At 56.6% G+C, this 10,980-nt stretch overlaps 1 protein-coding gene across 1 annotated transcript in view; it reads right to left on the bottom strand.

Annotated features, from left to right (window-relative positions):
* Positions 1–5,582, bottom strand: part of OTUD7B (OTU deubiquitinase 7B) — a 14,852-nt gene extending 9,270 nt beyond the window's left edge. The window contains exons 1-3 of the mRNA XM_027702809.1: positions 5,438–5,582; positions 3,630–3,803; positions 3,292–3,513 (exon numbers count right to left, since the gene is read on the bottom strand). Coding sequence (XP_027558610.1) covers positions 3,292–3,513; positions 3,630–3,803; positions 5,438–5,510 — 469 coding nt within the window. The 5' untranslated portion in view covers positions 5,511–5,582. The remainder of the gene's footprint in view (positions 1–3,291; positions 3,514–3,629; positions 3,804–5,437) is intronic.
* Between the last annotated feature and the right edge of the window lie 5,398 nt (positions 5,583–10,980).

Here is a 10,980-nt window from a genome sequence, read left to right as displayed (position 1 = left end):
CAGGGACAGACCCGTCCCAGGGCTGAGGAACAGGGACAGACCCGTCCCAGGGCAGGGGGGAAGAGTCAGGACGTTGATAAAGCAACAAAAAGGGGAGGTTGGAGCTGTAAAACTTCCAGAGGACGCCAGGAAAGGGCCTGAACAGGGTCACCCAAATCAGAATTAAACAGGAATAGGAGTCAGGACTTCCACCCAGACCAGTTCTTCTCTACTGATTTCTCCCCCACCCCTCTTATTTCCCTCCCCAAAAAGCCCATCAGGCTGAAAATGCCTCCTGGAGCACCCAGCACAAACAGCTTCTCCAGGGAAAACCAGCTTTTTTCTGCCTCTTGGAACCAAATCCCTCCAGTTTCGACCCTCTCACAGCCTGGTTTTCCCTGCTCACTGGTTTTCAGGCAGAACAGTCTGGGATTTCTGCTGATCCCAGCAGCTTTCCTGCTACAAACACAAACTGACGGCGCTTTGCGCCCTTTAAACCGAGAGTTTTGGGTCATTGTGGTGCTTTGACTCGAGAGCAGCTAAAAATAGAAGGTAGGAAAAAATGCCCAGTGAGCCCAGCGTGGCTGGAGGCTCAGCCTGGAGGTCCAGCCCTTCCTGAGGGAGCAAAGTGAGGCTGAATCAGGACTCTGAACCCCCCAGGCTGTGTCTCACCCTGCCCTGCCCTCAACACCCCTCCTTGGCTGCTTCGTTCCCCAGTAGTTTTTGGCTCCCGTGCAACAGGCAGGTTTTTGGCTGCAAAAGGCTGTTCAGGCTTCCAGCAAGTTGTATTTAAATTGCTCCTGCAGGAAACCAGCCCTTTCCCAGCGTTTCCAAGGAGCCTCTCCCTCCTCCTGAGCCCGGTCCCTGCCAGGGATCCCGACGTGCAGACACGGGGTTGCTGGAAATGGTTTGCACAGCCTCAGGGAGGAGCTGAGCGTAGAAACCCGGGGTTTAAACACCCCTAGACACGGGAAAACACACCCCCACGAGCCCGGTGTGACGCAGGTGGGTCGTTCCTGTCCCCTGCGCCGGGAGAGGGACCCGCCGGAGCTGGAATTGTTCCACACCGAGCCCGGGGACAATGGCTCCGCGTGGAAAAGCCGGCTGTTCCCTCCACACAGCTCCTGGCACGGCCCAGACGGGAGCCTGGCCAAGTGGCCCAGGGCCAGGGGAGCGAAGGCGGCGCCTCACAGCAGCTGCCCCCCCACAAAACACCACCGAGGGACCCTTTTGATCCACTTCTCCCCCGTTCCCGGAGCATCTGATGCCCTTTTCCATGGAATTGGGAGTCTCGGTTGGCATTTTGGAGGTTGTGCAACCTCTGGCTGGGTGCCATCCGAGGGGACACACCTTGGGGAGGTATTTCTGGGCCTGAGTGTTTGTAGCTACTCCGGTTACGCAAGAGAAGTCGTCTCCAAAGGAACCGCAGCCCAACCCTGCTCCCAATGTTTTGCTCCCGTCGAGGCGGCGGAAGGGCCAAGAGGCCGCCCAGAAGGATTGAAAACAACACATTTCTCTGCGTGTGGTTCTTAGGAAACACCCCCGAGAGCTCTGCAGGGAAGACAACTCGATTCAGGAGCGCGAGGGATCTTCCCAGAGTGGCAGTAGCAGATCTGCACGCCGGGAAAATCCAGCAGCATCCAGAGGCTCCCTCTGCATCCAGCACCACGACCCTGGGGGGTCCAGTGTCACCCCACAGAGCACCAGATCAGGACCTGCACCCAAAGGTGTGTTTGGGGAAATCCCATCATTCCTTCCAACAGGAGCCACCCAAACAGGTCACGGCAGTGGGGAGGAACTGGCAGCTCCTCCCAGCCCGAAATGAGAATTGTCTCATCCAAAACCCAAATGGCTCCCCTAAGGCTACCGGGAATCCACTCTCATGGATCACTGTGTGATCACATGAGGGAGTGTCCCAGGGATGTGCCACAACTGAACCCACTCTGCAGCTTCCCAACACAGGGCAAGGCCTGACCCACGAGGGTTTGTGCCAAAGGACACCAAGGCCACGGCGAGGGCTGAGGTTTCAGCTCTACCAAGACCTTTCCACACCACTCCAAGCACATTCAAGGCATTCCCAGAGGATCCCATTGCAATTTACAGCCACTTTGGAAGCACTTACTCTGCCACAGTGGCGTAACGGGATCTCTGGATGCGCAGGGAGAGGATCTGAACATTTATTGGGCTATAAAACATTTCCTTAATCCCCTAAGGGACGGCATGTGCTAAATTAATAACGGCAGTCTCCCCAGATCGCAGCACCACGCTCAAAGCCCTACTTGGAATCCAGCTTGGAATATTTCATAGCTGCATTACAGCCCTTTGTTACAGACAAACACTCGTTTATAACAACCCACAGAGTCTCCCAAAGGCGTCTTCTAAAACTCTAAATTCCTTCCCATTAACGGTGTCCCAGCACGCCTGGAAGCGTCCCCGGCCCACGGATGGAGCACCCAGCCACCCCCAGCCCCCTCGCCCCCTTCGTGCTGGGCCACAGGAACCCAAGCCCCCGAGCCTGCTGGGATGGGATCCGGGGTTTATCTGCACCAGACCCGACGGCTGCGCCGGTGCCGTGTAACGGGATCGCTGGGATCAAGTGCTCATTCCCAAAACATGAGAATATTTGTTACAGCAACACCTGAGCAGGAGAGGGAGAGGTTGGACACTCCAACGTGTTTTCCAGTGTGTGCAGCAGCCACGGGAACAACTGGGGGTGTAGACCCTCCTGAGACCCCTCCTGTGTCCTGGTGCCAGGGACGGGGTTTTTCCCTGTCAACACAGAGGTCCCACCCATTCCCTGGCTCAACCTTATTTACAGATCCCCTGGGAGCTGTAAATCTAAATTCGGGAGACCGATGGAAAGCAAATCCATGTGCCCTGGCAGGGGGTTCCTCCCCAGGCACACAATGAACCAGTGGGTGCTGGAGCAGCAGCATCGACCTTGTGTCCAAAATCAATCCCGGATTTGTCAGCAGGATGAGCTGCTGTCTGTGTAACACAGGAATTCCCTTTTCCCTGTCTCTCCGTGGGGTGGCTGGATGGAGCAGGGCACTGGAATGCTCCAGGAGAGAGACAATGCCAGTTTTTGGGTGTCCCCACTCATCTGTGCGTGGTGACAACAGCCCTGGGCTATTTACACTCGGTGTCCCTGGGTGAAGGAAGCAGCTCCTCCTCAGCCCTTGCACCAGGCCATAAAAAGGATGGAATGACTCCCTGTCGGATATGCATCCGTGTGACATCCTGGGGTGTTCCCAAGAGTCCCACTGCCAAACTGTTTATGGCACATGCCACCAGCACGGAGCCAGCACTCACCAGCCTGCTCCAGTGCCACCAGCATGGACTGCTCGATGAGATCCCGCTCGATGAAGCTGCGGAATTCCTCGGAGTACACGGTGAGGTCGGGCAGCTGGAAGGTGCAGATGGGCATCTCCAGCAGGTGCTCGCTGCTGCCGCCGCCGTTGCTGGAGACGTGGGAACGCGCCAGGGACACGATGGTGGAGCTGGCGTGGGAGATGCCTCGGGACAGGCGCTTCTCTGGGGGGGGGGGGAGGAAGAAGAAACCCACCTGAGCAGCAAATCCCACAGAAGCCACCGCAGGTCTGGTGGCGCAGGAGGAGGTTTGAGGGACCCCCCGGTTGTGGGACACTGACCTTGCACGACGTCATCCTGGCGCTGCAGGGGCGGCCGCCCCGGCCGTGCCGCCTCCCGCGGCTCCGGGGGTCGGGCGCCGCGGCCCTCGTTGAAGGAAGGCGGCAAATTCCCGGCGTGCACCTGCCGGAGCTGCTCGAAGTCGCTCAGCGCCGCGCTCAGGTCCCAGTTCTTGCCTGCACGGGAAGGGATTGGACTGGTCACCCTCGCACGGCACGGAAAACCAGGCAGGTCCTAAACATCCTGTTGGAAACCGAGCGCGGGGCGGCCCTGCCCAGGGAAGCTGTGGATGGACCATCCCTGGAAGCGTTCAAGGCTTGGAGCAACCTGGTCTTGTGGGAGGTGTCCCTGTCATGAACAGGATGAGCCAACCCACTCCGTGGTTCCACGATCCACCAGACCTGTCGCTGCCACCGGACAGTTGACACGTGGAGGGAACTCAAAGCGCAGACGGAAAAACGCGACTTAAATCGCTCACCTCGCCCTCAAACTTCACTTTATGCATCTATTTATCCGACTGCTTCACTAATATCACCCAAAAAAGGAAAATCCTTGTGTTTTCCCTCATTCCCACCCCTGCAGCTGTCAGCTCCTCCGAGGCTGCCGGAGGAACAGCAGCGTCACCAAAACGAGCTGGAAGTGCCGTTGTCAAAATAAATCAACTCCCGCAGCAAGCGGGAATGGGGGGGGAGGGGGAGGTTGGATGGAAAATCCGCTCAACCTTTCCCATCACAAACCAAAATATTCCCTCTGACAGACGAGATCTGAAACCCTGATGTGAGGCTGAGCGACCCAAACCCTGGAATCAGAACTCAGACACACCCAAACCCACGATTCGCCCCAATTCCACCAGGGCGACGCTGGGCTCCCGAAATTCCAGGGGTGAAGCCCTGAAACCTGCCAGTATTGAGAGTTTAAAGAGGAAAAATAAAGCTACAGATTGATGCTGCCAGTGCCGAGCCAAGGTAGAGAAAATTGCCTAAAGACCTGGATTCTGGCACCAATTTCAGGGCTTTGAACTCATTCCTGCCAGGAATCCCAGCCGGGAGCAGGTGCTGCTGCTGCAGCTGTTCCTGGGTTCAAGCAACAGCAAAAATGAGCTGAATGGCATAAACCAGGGATGATGGGAAGAAATTCAGGCAGGGGGGCCTGTCGCTCTAATTCCAGCTGGGATAATTCTGCACACACAGTGTCTGTGTCCCCCAGCATTCCCAGGATTGACTCACTCCCTCTGCCCAATGTGAACCCAAAGGCAACGCCCACGAGCACCTTCACAGCCTCAAAACTGAGCTGGGATCCTTCTTCCTGCACCCTTCCCACTGTCAGGAGCACAGGGAGAAAGGGATCACCTGCAGCACCCACTAAACACGATCACAATGATCCCTCCCTTCAGGAGGCAGTGCCACTGGAAAGAACCATAATCCTAAAGTTTTTGAAGGCACTGCTGCTAAAATGGAAAAAACATCTTCATTTTTTTAAGATACAACTGATATAAAGGAGAAAATCCTTATTTTTAAGGCACTGCTGACAGAAAGAAAAAAACCCCTTCAGTTGTGCTGCTTGTGGCAGCACATGGAGAGGATGGAGGAAGAGAATCCACCCTCCTGGTTGCTGCCCTTTCCTTCCCAACGTTTGCAATCCATCACCCAAGGGATGTGTAAGGAGAAACCGAGGCAGAGCGTCCCCAGGGCAAGATTTTCCTATCCCAGCCCTGCAGCTCCAGCCCCCAGCTCCGGGCCCTCTTCCCAACCCTTCTTTCCTCCCCATCAGCCGTCCCTGGCTCTTCCCCAGTTATTCCCAGTCTTCCTACCTTCGAGGAGGTCTCTGGCCAGCCCCGGCTCTGCCCCCGTTGAGCGAACAAAATCCGACAGGACGATGTCCATAGCCGAGGCCGTGGCTCATGGAGCCGCGCACGGACGGGGTCGGCGGCGCCGGATCGGCTCCTCGGCATCAATCTGGGAACGACACCGACAGCGCACATGGATGGTGTGGTGGAGGATAAAACGAGGAGCCAGGCCATAAACCTCCCCCCTAGAATTAACTGTGCTCCAGGACTGCCTGTTCATTCACTGGGAACTGGGAGAACAACGCCCATTTCGCCGCAACGGCTCCGCCAGCGACGGGCATTTCCTTGGAAAATTCAGGAACTAAACCCAATTCTCCTCTCAAAGGTGGTGGAGCTTTTCTTTCTGCATTAGGGATAAGGAGCTGGGAGTAAATGATATAAGAAATGAATGTTTGGGAGCAGTGAGAAAGCAGGAAGTTCCTCTCGGACATTTACAGGGAGCAAATCCCTGCCCCATCCCGCTCTGAGCTGTGTGCCAGGGAAGGGGAAGCAAGACCAAAATGCTGGAATTAGGAGATGTGTCCTAAGGAAAATAAATCTTAAAAATCTCCTTCCAGGCAAAAAGAAAAAACGAAACCCAAACCAAAAAAATCCCCCCAATTGCTCTTGCAGGGAAAATAAATGTCCAGACAGAGCTCCTTCCCAATCCAGAGCTCCTCCCCAACCCAGAGTTCCTTCCCAGGCTCCTTCCCAATCCAGAGCTCCTTCCCAGAAGGCAACAAAACCAAAGATCTATTCTGTAACTTTGGATTTTGGCAGTTTCTGAGCCTGGGGAAGGCGTGTGCTCCTGCCATGCCTCCGAATCCTGATTTTCCGCATTCCTCGGGGCAGAGGGGGAAAGGGAAAGGGAGACAGGCAAAGTGCTCTGCTGGATTCGGGGCTTTGCAGTTAAAGGTTGGGATAAAAATTCTGCCATCAAGGAACAGAAACTGCCGGGAAAAGAATTCACCCCAAACCAAAAATTTGGAAGAACAGGGAAAAAGAATTGGGAAGGCTTGGACAGAGAGTTGCCGGTGTATTGGGAATAAAAGAGGAAATTTCAGGATTATGTGGAATACGAACAAACCTGGTTGTTTTCCAGGTGCCTGGAAAATCCTCTTTTTTTAGGATTAACCCTAAAGATGAACAAAATTCCCTGGAGCATGGAAAATATCTCTTTTCAGGAAGCACAAAACACTCCGGTGTCTCTTTCCAAGATTATCCCTGAAGATGGGTGAAATTCCCTAAGGGCACCCAGCTCCCCAAGAGCAGCCGTTAAACATCCAGGCTTTAACCTGGAATTTCCTGGCTTTGCTGGGGAAACATCATTCCCACTCTCTCACAGTGGTGTCATCATCAACTTCCTGCCCCCAGAAAAACTCCTCCGTTTTCCTCCACCGCCGGAGTGATCCCGGAGTGATCCCGGAGCTGCGTCGGAAGGAGCGACGCCAAAGCCCAGAGTGTTCCGGGAGCGGGATTTGGCAGCAATTCCTGCTCTCGCTCCACCAATTTAGGTAACGTCCTTAATGAGGAGCCGCACGTTTGGATCCCGCAATCTCTGGCAGGAGCTGCGGGAACAGCGAGCGGCTCCGGGGTGGAACCGCTGCGACAACGGGTCAAACTTCCCGCGGGTGGGTTTGGAATCCGAAGGAAAATGGAAACTCAGCAGCGGAGGTTCGGGGAGGGAATGAGCAGCACAGCCCACCCCCCCTCATCCACGGCATTCCGAACTCCCGCGCACACAAAAACGCCAGGGAAAACACGGATGGAAAACTCCGGGTCCGACGAGGCGGCGATGGACTGTCGGGGATTTATCAGGGATCGGGTGGAGAAACGGCCCCACCCCAGTGTTAGTGATTATTTCCTTTCCCTGTGGAAGGGAAGCGCTCTCTCCTCTTCTCTCCTTTTGGAACAGGTTGGAAACACAAGCCCAGACAGGAAATCCAAGCCCCAGGAGATGCACAGCTTCAAATCCATCCCCCAGCAACGGAACACGCGCCGAGCAGACCCCAAAGTCCCCGGGATGGATCCCGGCTGGATGTAATCCAGAGTGAGCATTCCTGGCACATTCCAACCAGAAAAATGGGGAAAAGGTGCATTTAAGGACTAAGGCTGGTCGCTCCCGTGATCCCAGTGATCCTGGCAGTTCTCTGCAGGACAAACCAGCAGGATTTTTAGCAAATTTTAACAAATTTTAGCAAATTTTAACACTCCCGACGGATCAGCCATCCCAGAGTCACCCCTTGCTCGGACCAGAAGGAGCTGGAGCCTCACCCAAAGTGTTCCATGGTCACACACCCATGGGAATGGAGGGAGAGCCTCATCCCAACGTTCCAGTGGACCCTCCTGGCACTAACACCGACCTCCAGCCTTCCAGGCAGTGGGAATCTGCCCCGTTCCGCCTTTGGGAACGGGGCAGGAAGGGAAAAGCCGGGTTCAGCCAATCCCTGCAGCCTGCAAACCCTTCCCGACAGGAATTCAGACCTTTAACACTGAACACCCACCTAAAACAAGGAGAAAGCCATAAAACCCCCCACAGCTCCCTCAAGGCCTCTTCCAGAGCAACTCCAAGTGCCAGGTCTGGGAAGGGACTCAGCAGGAGCATCCCAGAGCATCCCGGCCCTGCGGGAGCAGGACCACACTCCCTGCCCAGATGCCATCGGGGGAATTAGGAGATTGAGGGAGGAATTCCAGAGGACACAAGGTCCAAGAGCTCAATGTCCCTCAGCTCCACTGTGGGGGGAAATAAACCACCAAAAACATTGAGCTGAAGCATTTCACCAGAACCAACTGCAGAGCAGCAAAACCGGACCCATTGGAAGTTCCAGGATCTGGATTTATGGGGCTTTGGTTCCCTTATTTTGCCAGATTTCCATCGTGCTGAACATCTGCTGCAGAAACAGAAAATAAACGTCTTTGCAAGGGCCAAATCTCAACTCCAGGTCAGCCACGACCGGTGGCTCCAGGGTGTTTATAAAGGTACTTCCAGAAATATTTTAGGAGCAGCAAACTCTGACGTCTCTCCCCTGGATCTGCCACGTGATGTTTTGCAGGAACCGAGTCGGGAGCCAGAACTCCACTCCCAGGGCTCTGCTCCCTGCCCGGCCCCTCTGCCACACCCTGGCCCTGTGGGGACACAGGGACCCCCAGGCTGGACCCCCAGAGCCCTTGGGGACCTGCAGGTGAGGCAGGAGCTGCCCAAATCCACAGGAGGTTTGATCCTGCCAGACCCACCCTGATGTTTTTGCTCCCAACACCAGGAAGCTGCAGGAGCAGAGCAGCCAGTGGACTTGTATGGAATCCCCAAACCCAAATCCCCCAAATCCCTGGAATTTGGCACCGCTCAGGGCTAAGGAGGGGGACACTGGGGACACCTGCAGCACCCCTGGCTCCAGGGAAAGGCCCATGGAAGGACCCACAGGTGGGACGGAGGAGCAGCCCCAACCTGAGCCCTAACGGAGCAGGGATGAGGAAAATGAGCTTCTCCCATGGCTCAGCTCCAAGCAAGCAGGCCCTGAAGGTCCTGGAGGAGGTTCCTGGCTTCCTCCTGCTCCCCAGGACGGTGGGAGCTGCCTCCATCCCATCCCACACCCCGGTCCTGGCCCGGCAGGTTACCTAACGCCGCCGGAACAGCCGCGCCGGGATTAGCGGGACTGCGCTGAACCCGACCTGACCTGACACCTGTGCTGTGCTCACTAAGCTCCCACCAGGGGCTGCATGGACACAGACCATGCAGCTCCCACCTCATCCAGGGTGGGAATCAACCTGACTCATCATCATCATCATCATCATTATCGCCACCATCACAGAAACTCCATCAGCAAAGCCCAAACCCCAGTTAATCCCCATAAAACCGATGGTGCAGGACACCCCATGAGCTCCCCAGCTCCCTCAGCCCGAAGGAAGGGTGCTGTGGGTGCAGGAGGAAGCCTGAGAGGGGAAAAACAGGGATATTTGGGACACAGATGGGACAGGCAGCTGCAGCCAGGCCGGATGTGGCACCGCGGTCGCACCTCGTGGTACGAGCAGCTCTCCAGGGAGATTCACCATCACAGGGTCAGGAGCCTCCAGCAGAGTTCTGGCACAACCCAAAAGGACAGCACATGATCCCTGCAAGCAGAGCTTTTCCAGCTGGGAAAAAGGGTTCCTAAAATCACATTGGTGCTTCAGGAGTCAGGGCGGGCTGAGAGAGTCACAGTGAGAGTTACAGAAGTCGTCCTGCTTTTATAAAGTGCTTCAAATAACAGCTTTATCCTGTTTTCCAGAGCTCCCACAGCTTCCCGGTGCTCCAAACACAGCCGGGCTCCTCCCAACACCCAGATCATCCTGAGCTTGGGGCTGAGGAACCCACTGGAACGACACCTCCAAGAGGGATAAAAGCTGAAAAAGTCTCCAACACAAACGTAGCAGCTTCACCAAATCCAGGCTCTGCCCCATCATCATCATCATCCCTCCTAGTTATCAATTCCTCTGCTCCCAGGAATGACAGGGATTCTCTAAGGACCCGCTCTGGAGCACTGACAATAAACTTGGTCCTCTCGGCAGCTGAACTGAGGAAATTCCCTTTGAGCCAAATTCTCCTTAAACCAGGCCGTAACTATTTCCAGCCCAATCCCTGGATCTCCAGGAGCACCAGGCCCGGCACACTCTGTCCTTCCCACTATCCCAGGGGATGCTCCAAGAGGTCCCTCCACAATCGAGGCCACGGCAGCCTCATCCCCCATTCCGTGTTTCCTCCCCGGAGCCTTTCGATCCAGGGCTCTTCCCGCCGGGAAAATCCACTTTTCAGTCCTTTCCAGGGATGGGTTTAGGGTGTAACTCGGTGCTGTGGGAGCCGAGGCACCTGTTGAGGGCGGGAGCATCTCCCAGCGCTCCCCCCCGAGAGCGGAGCCGCATCCCGGCACCGAGCGGCACAGATTTACCGCAAACGCTCCAGCAGAAAACTGAACCGACCGAAATTAAGGCGCCGGGAAGAGCAGAGTCCCGAATTTCAAGTAATTCGGGCACACGGCTCCTCTTCCCATCCCCCTGCCGCCCTCTATCCCGGCGAGATTCGGACACTCACACAAGGGTCTCACCCCTCGGCAGTTCCCGGGGGCGATTCCGGGGGCCTCGGAGCAGAGTTTCCCTCGAGCAGCTCCTCGCCCACGGGGACAACGCGGAGCCGCGCGAGGAGCTCCCTGGATTCCTCCTGGATCGGGACCGGCAAACTCCGCGCTTGCCCCTGAGCTCGCGTCCCGCTGCCGAGGGAGCCGAGCGCGGCCCCGGCGGCCGATCGCGGATCTCCAACACTAGGGAAGGGACCCCCACCCCGGGCGCGACCCCCCGGCCCGGCCCTGGATATCCCGGCGGCACCGGGAAAACAAGCAATGGTTTGGCCCCAAATCCTCGGGCCTGGGGCAACGTCACCGCCCGGCCCCGGGGGGGGGCACTCGGGGCCGCCCCCTCCCCGGTGGAGCCCCAAGGGCGGGAGGTGAAGCCCGGGGGGGCTCCGCACCGGGAGCGAACGGGGGGCGGCCCCGGCCCGG

The sequence above is a fragment of the Neopelma chrysocephalum genome, unplaced genomic scaffold (genome assembly GCF_003984885.1).
Source record: "Neopelma chrysocephalum unplaced genomic scaffold, ASM398488v2 Primary Assembly neopelma1_197, whole genome shotgun sequence".
Lineage (NCBI taxonomy): Eukaryota > Metazoa > Chordata > Aves > Passeriformes > Pipridae > Neopelma > Neopelma chrysocephalum.
Note: the sequence above shows the minus strand (reverse complement) of the source record. Positions and strands in the feature narration are given on the sequence as shown.